General features: G+C 56.1%; 8 protein-coding genes across 8 annotated transcripts; 3 read left to right on the forward strand and 5 right to left on the reverse strand.

Moving 5' to 3' along the window:
- Window positions 1-225: 225 nt before the first annotated feature.
- Window positions 226-6,213, reverse strand: MYCGRDRAFT_89033 (uncharacterized protein; the record flags this gene model as incomplete). Its single annotated transcript, XM_003857526.1, has 3 exons — window positions 226-4,389; window positions 4,520-4,785; window positions 4,959-6,213. 3 exons carry the CDS (start codon window positions 6,211-6,213, stop codon window positions 226-228), a joined length of 5,685 nt encoding a protein of 1,894 aa, XP_003857574.1.
- A 225-nt stretch (window positions 6,214-6,438) lies between these two features.
- Window positions 6,439-7,284, forward strand: MYCGRDRAFT_83529 (uncharacterized protein; the record flags this gene model as incomplete). Its single annotated transcript, XM_003856028.1, has 2 exons — window positions 6,439-6,901; window positions 6,980-7,284. The coding sequence occupies 2 exons, from the start codon at window positions 6,439-6,441 to the stop codon at window positions 7,282-7,284; spliced, it is 768 nt and encodes a 255-aa protein (XP_003856076.1).
- Window positions 7,285-7,320: 36 nt separating this feature from the next.
- On the reverse strand, window positions 7,321-8,502 carry MYCGRDRAFT_65493 (uncharacterized protein; the record flags this gene model as incomplete). Its single annotated transcript, XM_003857525.1, has 3 exons — window positions 7,321-8,094; window positions 8,154-8,325; window positions 8,448-8,502. The coding sequence occupies 3 exons, from the start codon at window positions 8,492-8,494 to the stop codon at window positions 7,321-7,323; spliced, it is 993 nt and encodes a 330-aa protein (XP_003857573.1).
- Window positions 8,503-11,001: 2,499 nt separating this feature from the next.
- On the reverse strand, window positions 11,002-11,878 carry MYCGRDRAFT_65495 (uncharacterized protein; the record flags this gene model as incomplete). Its single annotated transcript, XM_003857524.1, has 2 exons — window positions 11,002-11,667; window positions 11,725-11,878. The coding sequence occupies 2 exons, from the start codon at window positions 11,845-11,847 to the stop codon at window positions 11,002-11,004; spliced, it is 789 nt and encodes a 262-aa protein (XP_003857572.1).
- A 375-nt stretch (window positions 11,879-12,253) lies between these two features.
- Window positions 12,254-14,472, reverse strand: PAFD2401 (Paf1p complex subunit; the record flags this gene model as incomplete). The annotated part of the gene is made up of 3 exons (XM_003857523.1): window positions 12,254-13,104; window positions 13,154-13,842; window positions 14,030-14,472. 3 exons carry the CDS (start codon window positions 14,293-14,295, stop codon window positions 12,254-12,256), a joined length of 1,806 nt encoding a protein of 601 aa, XP_003857571.1.
- A 302-nt stretch (window positions 14,473-14,774) lies between these two features.
- Window positions 14,775-15,468, forward strand: MYCGRDRAFT_102191 (uncharacterized protein; the record flags this gene model as incomplete). Its single annotated transcript, XM_003856029.1, has 1 exon — window positions 14,775-15,468. A coding segment is annotated over one exon (663 nt), but the record flags the coding sequence as incomplete, so codon positions are not given.
- Window positions 15,469-16,998: 1,530 nt separating this feature from the next.
- Window positions 16,999-18,512, reverse strand: MgBcy1 (uncharacterized protein; the record flags this gene model as incomplete). Its single annotated transcript, XM_003857522.1, has 1 exon — window positions 16,999-18,512. One exon carries the CDS (start codon window positions 18,379-18,381, stop codon window positions 16,999-17,001), a length of 1,383 nt encoding a protein of 460 aa, XP_003857570.1.
- Window positions 18,513-20,374: 1,862 nt separating this feature from the next.
- On the forward strand, window positions 20,375-23,396 carry MYCGRDRAFT_32503 (uncharacterized protein; the record flags this gene model as incomplete). Its single annotated transcript, XM_003856030.1, has 5 exons — window positions 20,375-20,502; window positions 20,525-20,886; window positions 21,187-22,253; window positions 22,521-22,737; window positions 22,924-23,396. Coding segments are annotated over 5 exons (2,247 nt in total), but the record flags the coding sequence as incomplete, so codon positions are not given.
- Window positions 23,397-25,025: the final 1,629 nt, after the last annotated feature.

Raw genomic sequence — 25,025 nt, forward strand, 5'->3', positions numbered from 1 at the left:
CCTCGCGGATCATTCCGTAGGTAGCCCCGTCTATCAATATGACCGAGCACTCATGGGAACAACACCTATTGTTGGTGTTTCCACTTGCGAACCCCATTCGTATCCGTTCGTGTCACCCTTTTCCCCAAACGCCTTCGCTATGAACGCTTAATCAATCAATCAAATCTTCCAATTCTCTCAACTTCTGTCCTCCCTTACTTGCGAACACGATGTCGTGCTGTTTCCCTATTCCGTCTTCGGCCGTTTCGCCTCGATCTCGCCTCTACCTTCAAGCGGGGCAGAGTCGTCTGCTGGTCGCTTCGTGCCCCCCGTCATCGGAGCCGGTACGGGAGAAGGAGGTGCAATTGGCTTTGGCTCAGGCGGCAACGGTGCCGCTATTCCGTTCGATGCCTGAGCAGGAGGTGGAGGATCGGTCGGCTTTTGCCCAGTGGCTGGCGCCGGCACTGCTGCCTCCCCAGATGGTTTAGGAGCAGGTGTTCCGGCAGACGAGACTTGTTGCGGCGGCTGAATCTGTTGCGGCTTTTTCTGCGGCTGCTGCGGCGATGCGGTCAATGGTTCCTGAGGCAGTCGCGCTACCGTTTCTGGTGGTTTCTGAATCTGTTGCACTGCGGCAGGCGACGGTTGCTGAGCCTGCTGCGCTTGAACAGGTGCTTGCGGTCGAGACGGCTGCACTCCGGAAGGCGTCGATTGCTGAGGTCGCTGCGCTTGACCAGATGCCTGCGGTCGAGAATGCTGCGCTGAAGCCGGCAAATGCTGCTGCTGGGTCACCTGAGTGATAGCTGACGGTGCGGGTGGCGTCGCTTGAGACTGCTGAGACGTAGATACTGTAGCCGGAGCCGTTGATGGAAGAGGTGCCGCGGGTGTGACCGTTCGAGGTGGTGGTGGTGGCATGCCAGTCGATGAGCCCGCAGAACTTGCAGCAGGCAGATTTGATGTTTGACCTCCCGTCGCGGCAGCGGGCACTTGAGGTGGTTTTACCGGCTGTGCTACTGTCGCGGCGCCGGCGTCCTGCATTCTCACGTCGGTCGATCCTCCACTGAGTGTACCGCGTTGTACAGATCCGGGCGCGCTGCTGTTTGCATTTGCCGGCGCAGGAGCTGCACCATTGGAATTTGCCACAGCAGGTGCAGTTGGCGCAGCACTCGATGTATTGTTGCTGGTTGCAGTAGGTTGCAGCGATGGTTCTCCATTAGTCGAAGGAGCCTGAGCAGCACTTGCTGCACCGTTATTCGTTACAGCTGCTGGCTGCGATGTCTGTCCATTGGCCGGAGGAGCCTGAGCAGCCGGTGGAGCATTCGTGGCCGGCGTAGTCGTCTTCTTGCCAAACACATATTCATGTCTTTCAAAGATCTCTTTCATTCCACGGAACGGCTGCTGTTCTGCCTCGGTCGGCGCGAGCGGCGGAGGGTTCGCCCCGTGGTACAGGTTTGAGTAGTAGTCGGTTGCACGGTCGAACAACGCCGTCTGGTGGGTATGTTGCGGCGTGTTCGCGGGATATGGCGCAAGGTACTCGTTTCGATACTTCAAAATAGCCTGTACCACGGCGCCAAACGGGTTTGCAGGCGGTGCCGGAGCTGGTGGCGGTGGCGGACGTTGTTGAGGCGGATGCGAACCTTGGGCACCATTTGCATATCCGCCGTTCTGTCTACCAGCTAGGGGTCCGTTCTGCCCGGGCGGATAGTTCCCATTCTGTCCTTGGCCATACGGATGGTAGCCGTTGGATCCTGGAGCACCATGCTGGTTGAAGGGCGGCTGCCCGTTCTGCCCGGGCGGATGTTGCTGGTATGGTCCATTGAAGGGAGGCTGTCCATATTGGTTCTGCCCGCCATTCTGATTCTGCATGGGCACTGGAGGTCGCGGTGGAGGCGTTGGTTTCCTCTTTTTATTGTCCAGAGGATGTTCGTGATTGATGGCCCACAGCTTGCCTTTGCCACTTTTTCCAGCGTCTCGGAAGCGCTCGCAGGAGAGCAAGTTGTGTCTCACACTACTTTGCCATCCCAGCGAGCCTACCTTGTACTTGTAGTATGGCCAACGCTTCATGATCTTGTCGTATATCGCTTGCAGGTCTGCTTGACCACCTTCAATGTTCTGCAGCACTTCGTCGATGATGTAAATGTAGGTCATGTTAGGCTTCTTCAATTCTTCTTCGGTGAATGCAGATTCAGGTTTGATGGGCGACGCCTCTCGAGGGATCGGTCGAGGTAGCCTCGGTGATAGCCTCCGCTCAGCTTGTCCGGGACTTCCACTTTCCATCTGCTGCGATCCACGGTGGACTTGTGAAGGGCCCGCCTCGCCCTCACCAACATCTCCAGACCCAGATGCTTCAATACTTTGCATTGGCATGTCGGGAAGCGCTTCGCCACGAGCCTGGGCTTTGTTGGCAGCGTCTTTGGCCTTCTGCTCTTGTCGTACCATGGCGATGAGGGCCTCAAGAGGAGGGATGGGGACTCCCTTCCTTTCGAACTCCTTCGTCTTCCGCTTGACACCGGACTCATCGCGCTTTGAGAGCAGTCCGTTCTTGGGTGGACGGCCAGGACCTTTTCGTTTTTCAGGCAGCTGATCGGGAGCGAGATTGGCCAGAACCGATGTCGGATCGATGTTGAGAGGTACTGCTGGTGGCGTTTGATCCGTTATCGTGGCTGTGGGCGTGCCCTCGGCTGGCGCTGTATCGCCAGGCTTGTCGGCCTTGGCTTTGTCGAGCTTCTTTACAGGCGACTCCGTTGGTTCCGCAGACGGCTCTTCCTTCTCGATAACTTTGGGTTCCGTTGTTGTTGTTGAAGGCTGATGCTCGGCTTTGTCTGCCACGTCGGGCTTCGGTACATCCTTCTTGGCTTGAGCCTTGCCGGGAGCCTTGCCAGCGGGCGCTTTGCCACCTTTGCCTTTGCCTTTGCCTGATGGCACTGCTTCATCTTTGGACTTGGACTTCTTCAACTTGAGCTTCAGCTTCGGCCTGGGTTCTTGCGGCGCTTCCTCGGCTTCATCTTCGGCTTGATCTTCGTCTTCGGCCTCGTCCTCGCGTTCACTATCCGTGAATAAGTTGGACAACCTCCTGGCTGGGCTAATGCTCGAGCCGTCTGCAATACGCGGCGCGGCGTCGTCTTGGTCTTCCTCATCGGACAACACTGGCTCGTTGTGCACATTCTCGGGTAGCATGAATCTCATGCCGAGACTGGATATGAAGATTTCATCGTCGTGATTCAGCTCAAGGTCCTTGTCTCCTTTGACGTATTGAATGCCATTCACATAGGCACCGTTCCCGATGACATCAAGTAGCCATCGATCGGCCTCGGAGCTGTAGTGGATGATGAGATGCTCGCGGGAGATTTTCTTGATATCTTCTGGGACTGGCGGATGGACGGGAAGCTGAGCCCACTCGCGCGGGTCGTTGAGGGCGCCGTTAGATGTGTAGTGTTCGCTTGTTTGGAGGAGGTCACCCTCGGCGAAGGCAATGAGACTTTGCGGCGCGATCGAGTTGGCGGAGGAGGACTGATTGTTCTTGCGGTGTCGTCGACGATATGTATTCAGGTCTTCTTCGCCGTCTTCTGAGTGCGGATTGGTGTAGGCGACAGGACCGCCCTGCTCGCTGAAAATACTGAGCGCACCCGGCGGTTCCGGCCGCCCTTCTAACGATTCTCCGGATCCGAAAGGATCGTCGTCCCCAAATTGTGAGCCAAACTGTGACGGTTGACTGGGCTCCCTCGCATAGTCATCCAGCGCACGACGCGCGTTGCGTTGAGCATTCTTGGCCCGCTTCCTATTGAGCTTCTTCTCGCTGTGCCATGCGTCGAGGTAGTTTTGATCGCGAACGATGACCAGGTTGAGAGATCGAATGTAGCAATGACAGTCGCTGAACTTGAGCATAGCATAAGCCTCTTCCGTGGTGGGCTCGGGCGTCGCGGCGGCGGTAGAATGTGCGGCAGTGGTGGGCTCGATGTGCGACGGAGTGCTAGGTAGTTCTGGTACGGCAAAGCTGTCGTCTTCCGGCTGAATCAGATCGTTAAAGGCGAGACCCATATCCTCACTTTGCAATGCATGGTCATTCGCTTCGGCACTGGTGGCAATGTCGGAAGGTTGTGGAGGATCCTGCTGAAGACTGTCGCGAACGTTGCTCGGCACGCCATGGTCAGTGACCTGAGCAGGAGTATCCATCCATGAATTTGACTGCGCCAGAGCGGGCGGCGGTCGAACCGGCGTCGTGAACGAATGTTCCTGTTGTGGTTTGAAGTCTTCCTCCGTCATGACTGGCATCCCATCTAGCTCTTGCGGGGTGAAGTTGAAGGACGAGGGGTTATCGTGCATGGTGGATGTCGACGCAGCGAGCACGCCGACGCTTGCGCCAGGTCCGTGTTCCATCTGTATTGTTTGCGACCTGGCTTCATCGCGCCTTTGCTGGAAGAAGTGATCGTTTGCTTCCGGTTCCGCTATGGCGGCGTCGTAGTACGATGTCGGGAAAAGCAGGCAGGGTTGGTCGAAGGGGTGGAGGAAGTGGAAGCGGTCAGCGCAATCAGCGCAATGGTACGGCGGCGTCGGTGTCGGGAGTGAAGTCGGGAGTGAAGTGTTCCAGTCCCTCGAGGGCCAGGCAGATGCAGATGATCCAGTCGGGGTGATGTTGGCACTCCCCAGGGCACTCGTGTCGAGGACGGATGAAGTCGAATAGTGGAGTGTTGTCCAACAACTGCTGCTGTCGTGCGGTGAGGGGAGCAACGGTGAAGTCGCTTGGTGAGAGGACGAGGTCGTCGTCGATGCGGTCGAGGGCAGAGGGCCGACTAGGACTGGGACTAGGGTCTGCATGAAAGTTAGCGCCCGGGGCCGTCGTGTCGATCTTCGTTGACCGTCAGTCAGAAAACTTCTGGTCCAACGTGGCCACGGTCCCGTCGCGCTTCATTGGCTTGAAAGGACCTCACCCGGCCATCTCCATCCTCATCAAAGAATACATCAAGGAAATATGCTGGACTTACTTACGCCCTCTGGCTGGACAGTGTGGTTGTGATACAACTGCTGTGGCCGCTGAGCTTGCTGAGCTTGGAATTGCTGCTGAGGCGGGAACTGCTGAGGTGAGAACTCCCGCTGAGGTGCGAATTCTCCCACAATCTGCATGTGCTGCTGAGGTGGAAAGGGCTGGCGTGGTGAAATTCCATGCGGGAGTTGCAGGTGCTGCTGTGGTGAGAACTGCACGTGCTGCTGAGCTTGCATTTGCTGCACTTGTGGGAGTTGCTGAACTTGACGCTGCTGCCATTGGAGCGGGTGAGCCTGCTCGGCCAGGAAGTTCTGTTCAGCTTGGAAGTGCTGCTCAGGTTGGGATAGCCGCCGATCTTGGAATAGCCGCTGATTCTGTTGCTCCAGGTTGCGTTGTTGCTGTGGCGTCCAGTTCGGAGGCTGCTGGAAAGACTGCTGCTGAGGCCGCGGGTACTGTTGCGGCGGGAAAGACTGCTGTTGCGGCAGTACCATCGAGTCCGGCCGGATACTCAAACCCTGCTCCGGTGGAACAACTTGGTGCTGATTGTGCTGTTGAGGTTGAGCCTGGTGAGCCTGTCCTTGCTGGAAAAGGCCCTGCTGGTGGGCTCTTTGTTGCTGAGGGAGCCCGAGCTTTCGGTTCTCCAGGTACTGCACGCGTTGGCGCTGTTGGGGTCGCTGTTGCTCAGAGTCCTGCTGTGGTTGTTCAGACCGGCTACGCTTCAAGTGCGGCGACGACTGTTGTGGTAGGCGCGACTGTTGTGGTAGGCGACACTGCTGGCCGTGAAGCTGCTGCTGCTGTTGATAATACCCTGGACTCAAGTTGCCCACTCCGTGCGGAACAGAGTCTTGACGATACGGCTCTGGAGGAAACTGGAATGATCTCTGCGGACTGGAGAAGTCCCGGTTCCAGTCTTCAGCAAAGGACACGGTAGCTTTGCGCATCCGTGGTGGTGGCGTGGCCTGCGGACTGACCAATCGCTGGCTCGAGTTCCCAGAATCGGAAACGGAAGCATTGTGCATATGTGGTGGTAGCGTGGCCTGCAAACGTGGCGGTGGCATACCACCAACCCAGATTGGCATGTGGTTGTGCTGACTGTGGGAAGGCAACATCGGTGGACCCATTATCTGTATCGGAGGACCCATTGCATGCGACGGCAGTGCATGAGTGTTGCGTGGAAAGTACTGAGCTGGATCGTTCCTGTCCTGTTGCCATTGCTGGTGGTTGTACTCGGGCTGGAGCCCGAATCCGCGGTCCATTTTGACGTCGGAGGTGCTGTTGTGCGACAAAAATACGTTCAAAGCTCTCAGGGGCTGTCAAACAGGAGTTGGAGAGAGTGAACAGGATTGTGCGCTGCTTTCCAGTGGAGGACGAGAAAGAGAGAAAACCTTCAACGCTGACTACAAGATTACCTATACGAACGACTATTGCCAATTGGGCGTCGCCGAATTCTGGCAGTACCAAGGAGATCAAATTTCCCTATCATGGCTCCCAAAGTCAAGACGAGCAAGCCCGGATTGGCTACAGCGAAGCAACCCACACCGAATTGGCCGGCAATGCAACCTCTCCTGCCTTCTTCCGACCTATCATTCGAGATACTGCTGCAAAATCAGATCCTCACGATACCCCGTCTGTGGACATCCACTCTCGCCAAGAAGTATGTGACCTTTCTCTCCACGCTCCCACTCGTGACTACGCCCGGCAAGCCCAAAAGAGGAGATGCCGTGCGGGTGAACGACCGCTACCAGATTGATGATGCGATATTCGCAGAGCAGTTGTGGAGCTGCACGGCTCTGAAAGATCTCGTTCTGAACGCTGAGAATGCCGAAGATGGCACTCCTCTTTCTGAAGCGGCCAAGCACGAACTATGGGGCGGCGAGGTCCTCGGTTTGAACAGCAATATCAGAATATATAGATATTCAAAAGGGCAGTTCTTCGATCAGCACTGTAAGTTCACTTACCGAGATCCATCCGTATAGTATTTGGCGAGATCTCAAGACAGTACTGACGTCAATGCGGTCACAGATGACGATGCGAATAATGTTATGTTCCCATCCGAGGCATCTCCACAAAGCATAAAAGGCAGGACGACGTGGACTCTGCTACTGTACCTCAGTTCTCCTGCAACGGGCTGCATCGGTGGGGAGACCATCTTCTACCCGGAACCCGCCAGTAAGCGTGAGGCCGCACCATCTCCGGTGATAGCAGAGCTGGAAGTCGGCACAGCGCTACTGCACCGGCATGGCAAAGACTGCATGCTTCATGAAGGCAGAGAGGTCACCGCGGGCGAGAAGTGGGTGATTCGCAGCGATCTGGTCGTGAAGCGGTGATCAAAAACATCCAACGACGCGCAGATTTATCTATAATTACTCAAGCCGCGTCGCCTTGACCAACACCGGAATCATCCCACCCGTCGACAACTTGAACTCCCTATGTCCCAGCACCCTCAAATGGCTGGCAATCGCCCCGGAATGGCTCGTAACCGAAACCACCACCCCCCTCTCCCTCGCAAACAACCCATCCAACCACTCTCCAATCCTCTCATCAATCTCCTCGTTCGTCTCCCGATGATCCGCTTGCCACAACTCATCCTCCTCCGTCAACCCCTCCTCCACCTCCCACCCCTTATTGAACACCTTTTCAAACTCCGACCGCCTCCCCCGCCGATCACAAGTATGCACGCCCAACACCTCTCTCACCAGTTCCTTCACCAGCGGCTTGAACCCATGCACGTCCTCCCACGTCAACTGCGCAGTTTGCAAACATCTCCACATCGGACTCACAACCCACGCCTCCGGCAACGGCATACCCACACCTTTCTCCAACTGCCTTTTCACAAACCGATTCGCCGTCCGCGCTTGCTCTTCGCCGACAACCGTGAGATGCGCGTCCGCCCAGAACAATTCGCCGTCGCCTTCCAGTTTCGACCAGTAGTCGTCCCATTTTTCGGTCCCGTATTTAGCTTCCGCGACATTGTGGGATCCTTCACCGTGCCGGCCGAGGTAGAGGAGTTTATAGCTTACATTTGTTGGGGCGGCGGAGGCGAGATGGTGGATGTAGGTCGTAAAGCGCTGCCAGAGGGGATCGGAGGGGTTGGTGTCGGTCGGATAGGAGCGGTTAACGAGGCCGAAGTTGTGCGTCTGACGGTAGAGTGTGAGTTTGGCTAGATTTCTATTCGATAGAGAGAGAGTGTACGAACGTAGTCGAATGAGTCTGGATCTGTGTCTGCCGCGTCTTGGTAGAAGAAGCCTTTGACAATCTCGTACTTGAACTTTGTCGAGGGAGCTGTAGAACCCATGTTGAACGCGAATGTATTGTCAGAATCTCGCGTTCTGTAGTACCACACGAGACAGCCGATGAACACCGTCAGACTGAAGGAGTCCATCGTGTTAGTTGGGTTTGATTTCTGGAAAACACGAAGTAGTCTATCGACGCCGGAAGGGAAGGTATTGCACAATCCAGTCTCGATGGAAGGCGAGCATGCAGCACTTACCAGATCACACTCAAGTTTCTCCGCTCAAGTTTTACTCCCGGTATCATCCCTCTGTGTATATGAAAAGAGCTTCAAGTTTCAATCTGATCCATCACTCTTCTGGTCGAGAGGTGAAGTCAATACGTGGTAGCGCAACACAGACTCATCGAGAGAAGTCGTGGGCAGGCGCGAATTTGCAGAGCAGTGGACAAATGACAGTGAACAACAGCCATCGAGAAGACTTGGACGACGTTCGTTTCCGAGCAGCACTCCGCGAGAAGGGGAAGTGAGGGTCAGGCTCAGAGAAGTCACAGATCGCCACAGATATAGGAATTCGGCAATCTTCGTTGAGGCTCTCCGTAACAGACAAGATAGCATAGATCCCATCGCAACAGTCCAGTCACGACTCCTCGAACGAAGGAAATAACCACAATCACACCACTTTGCACAAAAGAAACGGTCTTCTCAGTGTTTCCAGACAGTCCATCACCACATCACCACATCGCCCGCAAGCCGTTCATGTTGCTTTCCGCCGTGATCACAGCCGCCGTTTACTGGCAGATGAGGTCCAAGCCATTGGGGGCGAAATCGCAGCGTCGCCCACCGCAGCAACGGTATTGGATGTTGCAGAATTCTGTGGGAACCGCGCTGTTAGAGAATGCAACCGTCCTGGGACAATATCGGTATACATACGACCACGGAGTTGGCAAGCGAGTGCCTGGCCGGCGAAGAGAGTGGCCGCGAGGCAGAGAAGTTGCAGATCGAACTTCATGGTTGCTGTCTCGTTGAGTTGATGTTGATGTTGTTTCGTGGAGGTGTGTTGGGACGATGATGTTCCGTGGAAGTGTGTTCGGTCGATGTTGTTCGGTGGAGATGTTTTGGGTCGCCACTGGAGTTGATGCCGAAAGCGATGTTGATGTCGATGTCGATGTCGAAACGCAAGATGGGTGGGAGAGGACCAGCTGTCCGCCGGTGAGCAGCGGAACACTGGACAAGGAAAGCCTACACACGGACTTTGTGCTGCATCGATCGTCCAGTCCAGGAACAGCGCTTGCGGTCGGAAAACTCAATCGATACCCTCTTCACGGCGGCCATCGACAGTTTCTCGAGGTCGATCATCTCTGGGCTGGTATGATTGACAGACCGATCGGAACTGGAGACCAATGAAGAAACAGTAGCAACGAATCAAGCCTACAGAAAAGGTTTCGTCCTGATCGCAACATGCACATCGACCACCTCCAAAAGAGTCCTCGAAAGCCCGCATGAACCCCCTGCTCATCATTCCTCTCCCTTTCCTCCGCCTCCTCCTCGGCGTGAACGCTACGCCCCAGGTCAGCGGGAGCTGAATTTTCAGCCCGACGAACAAAGGAAAAGCGACCCACGCTTACTTGCCCGATCCTCACTTCATCCCAGCGCCGGAGGTTGGGCCTCAGAGCAAGCCTCTAGCTCCCTTTGCGATCGAGGATCTTTACCCGACGGACACGCATTGTGGTTGTCGCTCGGCGCATGCGAATCAGCGCAGTAGCCCTTGTAGATGCGGCATTTGACGCCGAGGAAAACGTTCGTGTACCCGGAGCAGGCGTTGTGGAGGCAGTGATTCGCGCAATCCGTGCCGCCGACTGAACCCTTGTCGATGTTGGCTATGCAATCCGCGGAAGCGTCTCAGGTTTCTGACAAACGCAGCGGGTATCGCAGGCAGCTGACGTAAGAACGCTGAGGAGTGAGATGGCGGTGAAGAGATGGAGAGGCGCATGATGGGCGATTGCAGATGTGGTAGTGATGTAGATGCTTGCGTGTGAATCTGGGACCGCCTTGGAAGGTGGAGGTGGAATCAGTTGGAGAATGTCTTCTCCTGTAGGAGGATGGACGGAAGAGGATGACCGCGGATGACAAGGAGGAAGCTGTTGTGGGCAGACCCAAGAGCCCGGAAGGAGTGGAGCTGGCGGTCAGGATACCGCAGCGGCCATGGCATAGAGTACCTTGCTGTGAATGCTGGTTGAAAACACCGTTCGCCCGGCGTGAGAGGTTTGTCCCGAAAGAAAGAGTCAGTGACCAATCCTTGAACCCAATCACCGACCTCTCCGTGCAAATGTCAAGTCGCAAAGTTCTCGATCACTGCCTCAAGAGAGCATCGATTGAGTTTTCGACGGTACCTGCTATTCCTGTATGCCGGATACAGTCGGGTATTCAGGCTGGCAGCGTGAGGCTGGCGAGCTGAAACTCGATCCTCGCTCGCAACAATGATAAGCAATCATCGGTCTGGTCGTATCGCAGTGCCGTCGAGTTCATCGTCAAGACGCCCAGCTCGAGCATTCTTCGGAAGCTGGTAGTGCAGGATACGCGAATGTGATGGCGACGTCGACATCCATTTCGTGCTTGAAGGACGAAATGCTGCGCGGTCACCGAGCTGCCCTGGCAGAGAACACTGCCGAGATGCTGTTGAGCGCGTTCCAGGCCGCATGTCGTCCCAAAGGCAATGATATCGCAATCACGGACCTCCTCAGCCCATCGCGCCTCACGAATTTCCGCCATCTTGCCATTCCACGGCTCACCCACGCATACTTTCTCATTAAGCTCAAGTCTTCACCTCTGCCGCGTTCTTAATCCTCCTTTCCTCCGCCTCCAACCTCTCCACCACCTTCTGTCTCAAGTACGGACTCAACCCCAACATGCCCTGCATCGTAATCACCCGATACGTCCCACTCTTCTGATACCGTCCATGTCCATCCACAAACTTGCCTTGTCCATCAATCTCCAAACTCCCCAGAATATCCTCGGGATAATTCGTGCGTCCGAAATCCGGCGGATTGCGCTGATCGCCCACGTGTACAAATCCACCTCTTCCACCACCTCCCGCTCCGCCCTGTGCACTCGCCCCGCCCGCGCCGTCGCCGCCTGATCGATTGCCAGCTCCACCTGCTGCCGTCCCTCGTCCACGTTTCTTGCGGTTCATTTGATTGGCTTGTTGTTGGTGTTGAGGGAAGAAGACGCCGCCGCTGCCGAGAGAGGAGCCGGCTTGCGACATGTAGAGTTGGGCTTGGGATTGGACTTCGGGGTCGTGGACGGCGGACTGAGCGAGGACTTCGTGGACGAGGGGGAGGAAGTGGGGGTTTTCGGTGAGGGTGTCCGGGGTGGGTGGGTTGGTGGTGGAGGTGCCGATTGCGAGGGAGGGCGTGGGTGGAGTGGTGGAGAGGTAGCTGAGGAGGTAGGATCTTGGGGTCGTTGGTTGTTCGTGGACGTACTGCGATGAGAGCGTTAGTTGTGAGATGATGGCAGACAGTGAATGCAATGTCCTTACGATATGTGGATTGTTGGGCAGGGTGGAGAGAGCTCTCCTCAGTGTTGATGGAGATGTGCGAGCAATCAGGCGTAAAGAATTGAATGACATGGCCGATCTGGTTGGTGCAAGTAGTGTAGCCATTGCGAATATGAAGGACCAATCCTTTCTCCAGTTGTGGGTGTTGTTGATGGAAGAAAGCTGCGCTCGGTGCTGACGTCGAAGACCAAAATTTGGGAGCATGAGGTGGGCCAACAGTGATCGACGCTGCAAGGAACATCATTTTTCGATCATTATCACATGCAAAGACAGGGGCCACACGAAATGGATATACACTTCCTCATGGCGTTGTTATTCTATTGTCACAACGCTGCTATTCGCGGCGAGGTCTCCATCGACTGCTTCTACTCGGCATCTCAGGACCTCTCATGCCTCCTGCGCTGCGAAACCCAGTGGATAGCTCTGCAATGCATCCACCCGGCCATGTATTCAGTCTGGCGCCTGTCCCAACTATCGCCCTTGCCACATCAACCATACTTCCGTATGCCCGTCAAATCTCCAGATCAATCCCCAAGTCCAACTCCCCAATAATATCATCATCCATATTCCGCTTCTTCAAAGCTCCAATCGGCCCCTTGACCGCCGCCGCCGCCTTCTTCTTCGGCGAAGCAGGAACACTAACCACAGCCGGACTCTCCCCCCTCTCGAGAGCGTCAAACTTGTCCTGTCGTACTCGGAAGTCCTTCGCTTTGGCCTCTACTCGGGCCTTGACTTCCATCATTTGCCTGTTCCTCGCAGCTTCGGCTTCACGCGCGATTTTGTTGCGTTCTTCGATGAGAGCTTTCCGGACTTCCTGTTGGTTCTTGGCGCGATTGGTCTTGTTGAGAGCGGCGAATCTGTCGTATCGAGACATTTCCTTGTCAGCCGGCGGCGGCGGCTTGACTTTGCTCGGTCCATTGGTTGCGACGCTGTTCAAAGCTTCAAGTTCGGCGTCGCAGCGAGCAATCTCTTCCTCATCTCCGGCTTCTTCCGCTTCGGTACGGCGTCGATTGATGTCCTTGCGCTTCTGCTGCGCTACATATGCAGGGTCGTGCTTCTGCTCCATTGCCTTTTGTCGGGCAAATTTGAGTTGCAGGGTGGCTTCAGTGAATTGTGTGTTGATAAGATCATCGATGGCGTTCCGCTTCATGGTGAGCAATTTCAGGGATGACGGGCGAATGTTCTCCTTGCGCAGTGTGTCGATGAAGCGGTCGTATTCGGCTTGAGTGAATCTCCCGTCCGAGCAAGCGTGGAATGGCCATGGCTTCTCTGCTGAACCTTGCGCTACAATGGCGTACTGATCGGTGGTGAACTTCTTGCCGATGGCGTTGTCCAGCTGGTAGGGTTTGCCTTCCGTGAAGCCTGCGCGGAGTTAATACATCGTCCGTTGAGCCAGGTCTGCTCTACTCACCCTTTATCTGCGTCATGCGGTACATGTTCTGGCCGGTCTCTCGATTCAGACCAATGCTGATGCGAGCGTAACATCCTCGAATCGCCTCCTCGAAACCGGGGTAGAAACAGACTTTGGCAAAGGCAGAACGTCCAACTCTGCAGCGCTCAAAGTCTCTGAGCTCAGCTGGTGGTTCCTCGCGACCTCGATTTCTATTCGAGGTTGGTTCGGCCCATTCAACTTCACTCTCACCATCGGCGTCGCGGTCTGAGATCGGTGTGGGCGAACGTTGGTCCCTGCGATCACGACCTGTATCGCGACGATCTCGCTCGGCGCCCTTTTGCTCGCGTGCTCTCTTGTAATCGTCCAGTGCACTACGCTTGTTCGACTTGGGTCGCAAGCTCCTCTTCTCGCCATCGTCCAGCTCAGCAGCATCTGCCTTGCGCTTTTGTTTGCTTTGTGCTGCGTTCTCATTCATAGCCTTCTTCAGCATCAAGTCCTGCTGTCGGTGGGTGACTTCTTGAGCACGTTCTGCTAGGATCTCTTCTCGTTCGATCTCGGGGAGTGCCAGAATACGCTCGCGGTCTGAAGTGGACATGAATTTGCCCTCGATGGGGTAGAGAGGTGTCTCATCGTCGAAATCGGCTGCTGCATCGTTGTCGGAATCTCTGCGGCGATCGGAAGCGACTGATCGTGCTGGTGAAGATGATCTGTTGCGACGATTGAGGTCAATATCCTTCTTAGACATAAGTCGACCCATGGCGGCGGTCGGTGCTTTAGGTGGATGTTTGAAGGAGTGGATGGAAGGCAGTTGAGAGTTGAATGAATGGAAGTGTAAAGCAATAAGGAGGTCGAGCATGTGCGAAGAGTGACGCATTCACAAGGAGGATGACTTACGCTTCACCTTCGTCTTCGCTCTCCTGCTGCTTAGGCCGCCGTCTTCCCCGTGACTTGACTTTCTGTGCAACACCTCTCTGCGCGACACCTTTTCTGCCTGCACCATTTTCCTCATTCTTCTCCACGCTCTGCTTCGGCTCGGGGGTAGGAGAGCGATCATCGATGACTTGTGTCTGATCGAGGCGGTCGAGATCGTCTACCTCGCTGTCCGAGCTGTCGTCGTTGACCAGGCCTAGGAGCTCATTGTCGAGATCTTCGGCCGACATGATGCTGAAGTCGGATATGTGTGGTGGATGAGGATTGCTTGTGCGCCAAAGTCGTTGTCGGGCGTGGGACTATGCTCGTCTTATGTGTATGCGCTCAATTGCCCCGAGGCCTGAAGTCGAGATGGTTGTGAAGAAGCGCTTGCGAAGTGTCGGGGGAAAGAGGACGAGAGATCCGATGCCGTAGGTGCGATAGATTTTGATGCTCTCCGGTCAGCTGTCGAACAAGGCTTCGTATTGTGGTATGTTCAGAGATCTTTCGCGACAATAGGAAAGAAAGACGGCGCCCACGGGGTTGATGAAGAACGACGTAGCCCGCCGAAACGCGCGATGCAACTCTAAAAAGCGGCACTTCTCGGGAACGTCCGTTGAATCCTGGAATCCCTGCCTGAGGTCTCGTTGGATCAATATTTTGTCGTGACGTCCTTCAAGTTGTGTGAGAGAGAGGACGACATTCACATTCTTCGTCTTGTTTCATTGTCCTTTACAACACCTTGGAACCTCGTCACAGTCATGGCCTCACCATCTCTCCCACTCAAGAAGAGCCTCACACCTCTCGCCTTCCAACTGCAAGCACGAAACCTCACATCCCGAGCCTTCACAACATCTTCCGTCCGCCGCCTTCAAGATGAACCCACGCCCTCCAACCTCAATACTCCTCGCCCCTCCCGCAGCAAACCACTATCCCACGCCCAGAAGAAATTCCTCGACTCCGCCCTCCGCGTCAACCACGCCGGCGAACTTGCGGCGACATTAATCTACACCTCCCAAACCCCACCCATCGCCAAAGCCCACCCTCATCTCCGCCCGTTGATGAAACACATGTACGACCAAGAAGCAGGACACTTCAAAAAATTCAACGAGCTCCTCGCCAAGCACCGCATTCGACCGACGGCGATGTATCCCGTCTGGCACGCGGCGGCGACGGTGTTAGGGTGGGGAACAGGAGTGATGGGACGGGAGGCAGCGATGGCGTGTACAGAGGCAGTGGAGACGGAGATTGGGGATCATTATAACAGTCAGGTGAAGGAGTTGTTGGCGTGGTTTAGGGACATGGAGGAACGAGGAGAGGAGCCCGGGGAGGAATTGACGGAGTTGGTGAAGGATATTAGGAGGATCAGAGATGAGGAGTTGGAACATCTGGATCATGCGGTGGAGAATGATGCGAAGGAGGCGAAGCCGTACGAATTGTTGACGGGGGTGATTCGGGCGGGATGTCGAGGAGCGATTTGGGTGAGCGAGAAGGTGTGAGGGGAAGGAAGGGGACGTGAAGGGAGTGGAACCCGGTCACTACGATGTCAAGCGTCTTGCGCTCGGAAGGTGCAACAAAGAGCGGAGCGGTCGTGGCAAGTCTCCGATTCTTGTCTTGAAAATCAGCTGATTCACTTCACCACCTCTTCACTTCACCACCACAATTCACCTGCCGCAGAAACCTTCTCGGGCACCAAAAGTATCCTCTTCTCTTGATCCGCTTCTAAACCGCATCCTTTCTCCTTCCGATCAGTCTCTCAATTTCCTCAAACTCGCATCTCCACAAGGCATTCTTCTCTTCCACGCAACTCGAGCACCGAGCAAGGTCTTCAAAGCGCAAAAGCACAAAGAAAGAGAAACAAGCGCAACCAATCATCTCGAGACTCTCGTCCATCTTCATCACCACGACCACGACGTCTGGAAAACAACCACCATCATCATGTCCAACCACTTCGAGTCCACAACCGACGACTTCCTCGCCCTCCTCGCCTCCCGCAACCGCAGCAAATCCTTCACCCTCGGAACGATCGACTTGCCTCTCGACGACGCGGAAGCAGAAGCGGATTTCATCGCTATGGGTATAGTCCCTCTCTCCCTCTCTGACTGTGCAAGGAACATAAACTAACTCAGCCGAGCGCAGGCATGTCGACCGCGCAAGTGGAGAGACTAATGGCCATGGATGGACCGGGAGTGCTCGCTGCAGGCGGTGGCGGTGGCAGTAAGTCGCCACCGAAGAAGAAGAGTCCCGACGCGGGGAGGAAGAAGAGGAGGATTGTTTGATCCTCTCTCTTGGATCCTCTTTTGATGAAGGGGTGCTTTCGCGGAAAACGAAACGACGACCGAGACGACCGACTGCTAATGAAAGGAGATGACCCTTCTGAGCGTATTTCACGTGCTGGATGTCACTTTTTGGGGTTTGGAAAGAACGGGGTCAGCAGTGGCGGCTCGCTTTGTTCGGGGCGGGTCGAGCAGAGACAAGACAGGAATCGTTACTTTTCGAGTCTGCTCCCGGACGAAGAAGAAGGGTTGGGCCGCCGACTGACTGACTGTACGCATCTCTCCACTTTGAGAAGGGTTCCACACGAGCGACAGATCATTGAATAGCCAGGCTGCTTTTGAGCTTTGCATGCGACTCATGCGCGCACTTCAAGCAGAGGGCTTGCACCAGAAAAGCATCAAAGAGAACTAGACACACATCAAATTTGCACGCATTAGAGACATCAGTGATGAAAAAAAACTAAATTGTCATGATCCGTAGGTGGATAGTCTACCTTCCATCTATTCCGTCCCTCCATTCTCATGGTCCCCGCTCAACAAATGAATCTTGGTCTTTTTGACTGTCCGTGGCAAGTCCTTTCTCTCATTCCGGCGTCCTTGGTCAAAGAGCCAGCAAAGACTCGCTCCTCGTTCTGTCTATTTTCTCCACACGTACCCTCTTGCGATCCTCTCCGGCCTTCACCTGCCCGCGGCGTTTCGCGGATCATCTCTCCGCATGATACTCTCCACCGGACCCAGCAATCTCTGGAAGCCATCCTTGCCCAGCGTCGCAACCTTGACCTCCGTCTTGCTCAACACACTCGCCGCACGGGGCTTGTCATCCAGCAACGCCAACTCTCCAAAGTAGTCGCCGACCTTGTATTGTTTCAATGGACGATCCTCCCGGCCTCTCTTGATAGCCTCTGCCTGACCGGACTCCAAGATGTAGAACTTGTCGCCCACGTCTCCCTCACGAATGATGGCGCTGCCAGCGGGGTATTTTGTCGTTTCGAGGGCGTCGGCGATCTTGGAGCGTTCGTATGGCGTGAGGGAGGAGAAAAGCGAGACGGATTCGAGGAAGGACTCGTACATGCGGCGACGCTGGAAGGCTGAATCCATCAGGATGCGGCGGAAGGTGACGCGGTCGAGTTGCCAGAGAATGGATGGTTCGGTGGAGACGACGGTCGCGGCGCGAGGAGCGTTGTACATCAAGGCCAGCTCGCCGAAGGATGTGCCGGGTCCGGAGCTGGCAACTCGAGCGCCCATGCCTTCGGGACCGTTCTCGACCTTGCCAGTGGGGGAGACATAAATGTCGAAGCTGCCGGATTCGACGACGTAGAAGTAGTCGCCGGCATCACCTTGCACAATCACACGCACGTCTTTTGCAGGAACTTTCCTCTCTTGAAGGGCGCCCAAGACCTGCGCGGACTGGTCGTCATCGAGGTGGGAGAAGAGGAAATTGTGAGAGACGGCCTCGCGAAGACGAGAGATTTGATCTTGGGTCTTGGGGTAGGTCGGAGCCTTCCAGCTGCTGTCATCGGCGGCGGCGGGCGCGAGCGATTCCGCAGAGACCGATGTACGGCGGTTCATGTTGTAGTTGCTGGGGAACGACTGAGGTTGATCCATGGCGCCGGCGGTGGCTGCAGGAGGAGCCTCTCCAGAACGAGAGGTGTTGTTGGAGGTGCCGAAGCCAAAGCCTCCAAAGTTGCCAAATGCACTGTTGTTATCGCTGGGGGTGGACGAGGGTGCGGCGCGTGGGGAGTGAGAGACGTCGGGAGGGAAGTGCGATGCGGTCGGCGAGGCGAAATCATGTTCCTCCTCTTCAGTGACGGAATGCATGCCGCCGGCGGTGGACGAGGTGGGTTGTGTGGCTGGATTTGAGGTGCCACCAAAGGGATTGGAGCCCGGAAAGGTGCTCTCGGCCGCGGAATGTCGCTGGGAGAGGAGGAATTCGGCGCGCTGGGATTCGAGGCGGCGGTGGAAGAAGTTGGCGCAGAATTGGAGAATGTCCTTGGGGTTGTGCTTGAGGATGTCGCGATTGAGGGCACTGATCTCGTTGGTGTAGTCGCTCGGCAGCGACATGACGGGGTTTCAAGGGAGCAGGGTTGCGGTAGGATAGAGTCAGGTTCGGGAGTCAGGGAGTGGAGCTGGATGGAGGTGAGAGAGGGGTCAAGGTATCGTGTTTCGGGTTGGTGAGGGATGGCAGGTCCAACGCCGCACGGATTGATGATGATCAGAGTGTTCTTTGGACGATTGCGGAAGGTGCGTGGAGTGATGGACAACTTGAAGAATGCTAGCCTAGCAGGGAGCTGCCCGCCCGCAATTGTGGAGAGAGCTTGACGTAAGGGTGAGGGTGAACCTGAACTGAGATGACTGGACAATGGAAGATGTCAATGTCAATGTCAATGTTTGATCGTAGGATATAGATGAGAGTGAAGGCAGCAGTATCTCAATGAGCAAATAGCGCACTCTACTCCAGTCAGACCTGTCGAAGTGGGCGAACGGCAGAGAAAGAGAGAGAGAGAGAGAGACCTTGACCTTGACCTTCTAGAGCGAGCGAAGAAGCTCAGGTCTTGGCCGGAGAGAAATGCGGGGGTGGAGGAGGAGGCTCTTCGAAGCAGTGATGGTACATGTTGAAACAAGGCCACTTGGTTCTTCAGGACACACGGATGGATCATATAACATTGATGGAATGATTACGGTCAATGGCACGAGGTACATTGTATCTCTCGAGGTGCACCAAGGAGTGTGTATGGGCGGACGACCAAATCGCAAGATGCGGCACAATGGCTGCGTCTGTACAATGCGTGCGATAATGATGTGCAGCCTATTGGGATTTCAGGATACCATCTCTCCCTCGCAATGTATGCATCTCGGAGATGACAAGATTGGACAGCAAAGGCGACATCTGGCATTGGTAGCGTAAGGTAGTCTATGGGAGCACAGAGCGAGAGGAGGGTGGACTTGCAGACTTTTCCAATCAGTCCAGAAAGCGTAGACATGCATGACCTCTTGCCGCCATCACATGCATGACCTCTTCCCGCCATCACTTCCACCACGGCAGCGATACAAGACCTCGTTGTATGAAATGCGCTGAGCCCTTTCATCAATCCATGGCGCGTCGGTTTCATTTCATGTGTCAGCTACCCGTCTCAGCACGACGAGTCCGAGGCGGCAGTACATAAGGTCGTTCTATCGCATGGCGCAGACCACAGCTCTTCGCTCGTGCACCGACACGCCGTGCTCGTCGCTATCCGTTCCATGCTAACAGGCGATGATGGCGGGCAGGCGGAAAGACCGCAACATAAGGGTAATCCGAATCATCACAGCGGTGAACGACAGAGCACCGTCACCGTCACATGCGATGCCGTGCCTTGGTGGCATCCCAGCCATCCCACTCTTTGTGCGCTCATTCTTGCAGGGCTGAGCCTCGACGATACGCCATAGCATACCTTACCACCTTACCACCCCTCCGACCGACACCGCAGCAGCTCGAGCTCGGGGAGGATGAGCTGATGAGGCGCAGAGAGTCGCCTTGCTGTACCGTGGGTGAGTGAATACCAGGGCATCTCTTCTTCACCTTCATCTCCATCCTTACTCTCGCGTTCCCACTCGGCGATATCGATTCGACAGACAATTCAGATCCTTCGCACACACATACGTTGGTATTGTTCAGAAGCACCCCCACTCACAGCGGCGGCTCGGTAAGATTCGTAGGTTGCCCTCTCTCACTAGTTCTAGCTCCACCAGCCACCAGCCTCCCAGTCTGCTCCGCCGAGTGGTACGACCAGCGACAACCTTGAAGCTCCATCACACGCACACCCGACATCTTCAACACCCGACTTCCACCGCTGCACGTCATTCTTTCGTTTGACCGCCTTGTCCATACTATATTCCCCTGTCCTGCACTCACTGGACACCACCTATAATAATACATCACCATGGGCAGCTTCAACTTCCGGTGGTAAGTCCACACACATCCGCCCTCCTCCGCCACTAGACCTCAACTCGTCGCAAAGACCACCGGTTCCGCGCGCAATTGTCTCAGCACTGACAGACCCTTCCGACCGATAGGGAGCATCCCGCCGAAGACGTGCACGTTACCGGTACCTTTGACAACTGGAGCAAGAGTGTGGAGCTGAAGAAAGTCGACACCGGTTTTGAGAAGCTCGTGTCGCTACCTCCAACGACCGAGAAGATCTTGTACAAGGTACGCAGATGAAAGATACGGCGTCGCTGGGAGCTTCGCACTCCACGCGCACACGGCGACCACGCGCGTCTCACAGACTGCCATGCTGACTCGCAACGCACAGTTCGTTGTAGACGGTGTCTGGATCCACGACCACACCGGCAAGACCGAGACCGATCACGAAGGCAACATCAACAACGTCCTCTACCCCGAAGACATCGGTCCTCCAATGTCGGCTGCCAACATGACTGGCACGTCTGCCGCGCCGACCACGACCCAGCGTGCAGGTCAGGTTCCCCTTGAGAAAGAGAAAGATATGAAGGACACTCCTGGCGCATTCCCCGAGACACCCGCTACGGATCTACATGGCAAAGGCGAGCAAAGCAATCCATTTGAAGGTGCGGGCGAGTCCATCAACAAGACTGCGGCCGCGGCCGGTGCGGGAGTCGCATCTGCTGCGGCTGCGGGCGCAGCGTACTTGGGTCTATCATCAGCGAAGAAGGATGGTGAGGATCAGCAGCAATTTGGCGTCAACCCGATTCCTGCGTCCGAGGGACGTGGAAACCCAATCAGCCTCGCACCAGGCGACAAGGTCCCAGAATCGTCGACGATCACCCCAAACACCATATCCTCGCAGGTGCACGACGACCCAGAGCTCGTCGCAGCCGCAGAAAAGGAAGAGCAGAGTAATTTTGGAGTCGCGCCTCTCCCTGCGACTGGCGGTATTGGAAACCCAATCCACCTTGCGCCAGGCGAAAAGGTTCCAGAATCGTCGACGATCACCCCGAACACCATATCCTCGCAGGTGCACGACGACCCGGAGCTCGTCGCAGCCGCAGAAAAGGAAGAGCAGAGTACTGTTGGAGTCGCGCCTCTCCCTGCGACTGGCGGTATTGGAAACCCAATCCACCTTGCGCCAGGCGAAAAAGTTCCAGAATCGAGCTCAATCACCACAAACACGCTCGACAGCAATGTCAAGCTCGACAAGGCCTCATACGAGAAGAGCGATTCCGGCGCACCAGTCTTGCCTCCAGTTCTGACCCCACAGAATGAGCGCGATGCGGGTGGCGCAGGCATGTTCGGTCTGGGACCCCAGACTACCAATATGATCCCGGAATCCAGCATGGGCATGGGTGCCGATGCTCCTCCAGCGATCGACGGACCCGCGGGCGCCGCCATCTCTTCAGTCGGCGCAAACAGCACCACTAACCAGCTCGCAGGCCAGCAGCCACTCGAGCAGAGGGGTGTTCCCAGTGTCGTTACAGACAGCCAGCAAGCCGCACATGTCGATCCCGAGGCTTCTGCCAACCCTCGCGCCGTGGAGGAGAAGAATGAGATTGAAAATGAGCTCAAATCGAAGGTTCCTGAGGAGCCACCCGTTGGCGAGAAGAAGGAGAGCTCGAGCAACAGCGGTGGAATCGCTGCGGCTGTGACTGGAGGTGTGGCTGCGGTGGGTGCTGGTGCCGCCGGCGCTGCCCTTGCTCTCAACCAGAAGACCAAGGAGACGACCGGCAAGGACCCAGTTTCCACACTCCCGCAGTCTGTTCAGGACAGCATCAACGGCGCCAACAAGAACTCGTCCTCTTCCGTAGGTGGAGCCACAACCGCCGACAACGTTGGCTCGTCGTCAACTGCGACGCCCGCCAACGCTGTGCCCGAGGAGGTGAAGGAGTCTCAGAAGGAGGCCCACGTCGCACCAGAGGCATCAGCGAACGCTGAGGCAGTTGAGGAGAAGAGCCAGGTTGAAAAGGAGCTTCTTGCCAAGGTCCCAACCACACAAGAGACTGGCGAACACGCACCAGCTATTGCTGCCGCTGCTGGAGGTGCGGCCGTCGCTGCCAGCGGAGCTGGAGTTGGAGCCTATGCCGCCACACACACCTCCACGACCGCCGCCAGCGCTGTGCCTGAGGAGGTGAAGGAGTCTCAAAAGGAGGCCCACGTCGCACCAGAGGCATCAGCGAACGCTGAGGCAGTTGAGGAGAAGAGCCAGGTTGAAAAGGAGCTTCTTGCCAAGGTCCCAACCACACAAGAGACTGGCGAACACGCACCACACACCTCCACGACCGCCGCCAGCGCTGTGCCTGAGGAGGTGAAGGAGTCTCAAAAGGAGGCTCACGTCGCACCAGAGGCGTCAGCAAACGCTGAGGCTGTTCAAGAAAAGAGCGAAGTTGAGAAGGAGCTTCTCGCTAAGGTTCCGACCACACAAGAGACTGGCGAACACGCACCAGCCATTGCCGCCGCTGCGGGTGGTGCTGCGGTCGGTGCCGCCGGAGCAGGAGCCTACGCTGCCACTCACTCCTCCACGACCGCAGCCTCCGCCGTTCCGGAAGAAGTCAAGGAGTCCCAGCAAGCCGCCCATGCCTCCCCTGAAGCCTCTGCCAACGCCGAGGCCGTGCAAGAAAAGTCTTCTGTGGAGAAGGAACTCCTCGAAAAAGTGCACACCTCCAATGCCTCTGGCGAGCCTGCTCCCACCGCCTCCGCGGCCGCAGCGACCACGGCCCCGTCCGCCACCTCCGCTTCCGGTGCCCCTCAACTCGCCGACCCTGTCGGAGCCGGCCTCGCACCCATCAACATGAACGAGACCAACAAGGGACTTAACGCGCCTGCAACCGCACCCGCCACCACCCAGCCGCAAGACTCCCGCGACGTCTCGCCAATGTCCAAGACGGCCACCACTTCCCGCACCGGTAACGCGAGCCAGGGTGAACCCCTCGTGACCGACGGCGTCACCTCTGCTGCGGCTCCCGCTACATCCGGCACGCCTGTCGGCACGCCGAGAAAGGTCGCGCCGGCGCAGGCGAAGAGGATGAGTATGCGAGACTCGTCCAAGAACTCGGGAATGCCGGACTCGGGCAAGGAGAAGAAGAAGGGATTCTTCTCCAAGCTCAAGGAGAAGTTGAACAAGTAGGTTCTTCTTGGAAGGTTTGCTTGTGCAATGTTCGCCCCCGGGATGTGGTCGCTCCTTCCAGTGGCGACGGACAAGGAGCGAGCCAGCGTGCTGCGGACTGGCAGGTGCCGTGGCCGATGGTCGTGACCGATGCACCCGTCGTGTCCCTTCGATACCATGTGAAGAGCACAATCGGGTGCGACTGGAACGCGGCAGTGCGAAGGACCAGTAATTTGAGGGAGAGATGTACCACGCGGTTTTTGGTTTGTGCTTTGTCGATGACCGGAACTATACCACTTCGCGCGCGCGCGTATCTGTTGTTCAATGCTTTAGTTTTATGGGAGGGGTATGCTGTAATTAATTGCACATCATTGTTCTGTCGGTGTTGCTTGCTGCGGTGGTGCGAGCTGTGGAATGAAATGAGCAAGCTTTCATGTTTTTTTCGTAGCTGCCATCGTCGTGCTCTCGCTGTCACTTTTGTGCCTGGCCATCGTTTCAGAGGTGCTTTGGTGCTCGATGGTAGTATGCCTCGCGGTCGGGGTCCGATGGTTGGAAGGTTCTAATGTCGGAATCGAAGCTATACTGGCGGCCCCTGATGGCATGACCTTCACGTATAAGGCTCCAACGGTACTTGCCAGGACGGATCAGAACTCGAAGTGAATAGAAAGGCAAGTCTTGACGAGAAATGGCAGAGCATTACTCCACCAGCTAATATGACCTGTATATGACCTATTCTCATGTCTATAATGCTGTTCACGCCGTTGCTCATTGGATCGAGCCAATATACACTAGCGCCGTTTTCTTCCCCGTGGGAATTTCCCGATCCGGCAGCTACCGGGCAAAGATATCCCACTCGTCTGGGAGGTACCCTCCCTCAATCGTGAGGTTTCTGCTCGACCAGACGTCGGCGGATTGCCCGCCAGCGCGTGTGGCTCTGGTGCCTGTCGTTGAATTTTCGCATTCGGCAGTCAGTGCCATAAAGGGTCTGTCTCGACTCGAGATACCGTTGATCTGACGCTGCCGTTGGTGGATCGCGGGGAGCGCGCAAGCTCTGCCGTTCTGGTATTGGACCTCCCCTGATTCGGCGCGACTTTTCAGAGAGGGTCGCTCGTTTGAAGATGCCTTGATCGAGATTCTTTTAAGCTGTTGGTGGTGGGTCGTTACAGAGCGCGTAAGATCTGGATTCTATCGGAGACTTTTTCATGATCTGCCCAACTGACCGGAGCCGGTCCGCTCGTTTGAAGTTGCCTTGATCGCGGTCATCTCAGCCAAGTATTGGTGGGCCGCTGGGGGCACGCCAGTGCTGGAACGTCCTGTTGTTCGATGCTGCCTGGAGTTGGGCCTGGGTCGAGCTCTCGAAGACTGTTCTCGACTCAGACTCGTCGTGGTTCATGGTGGGACTACACTTGTCCGTGTTGCGTGCTTTGACTCATGCATTTTGCTGTACCTTCCTATGGCCAGGACGAGACTTTCGACAACGAAGTCGGCGAGATGGGAGAGGAAGTCGTCGAAGGTGTCTGCGGACCTTTGAGCCACCTCGTCTGGGGAACCGGTGCGGTGGGAGACATTGGTAGAGGTATTGGGCTCTCCGTCAAGGGTGTTGTGGATGATGCCAGGGAGGAGACGAATGAACAAGATCTTGCATTCTCC

The sequence above is a fragment of the Zymoseptoria tritici genome, chromosome 1 (assembly GCF_000219625.1).
Source record: "Zymoseptoria tritici IPO323 chromosome 1, whole genome shotgun sequence".
Lineage (NCBI taxonomy): Eukaryota > Fungi > Ascomycota > Dothideomycetes > Mycosphaerellales > Mycosphaerellaceae > Zymoseptoria > Zymoseptoria tritici.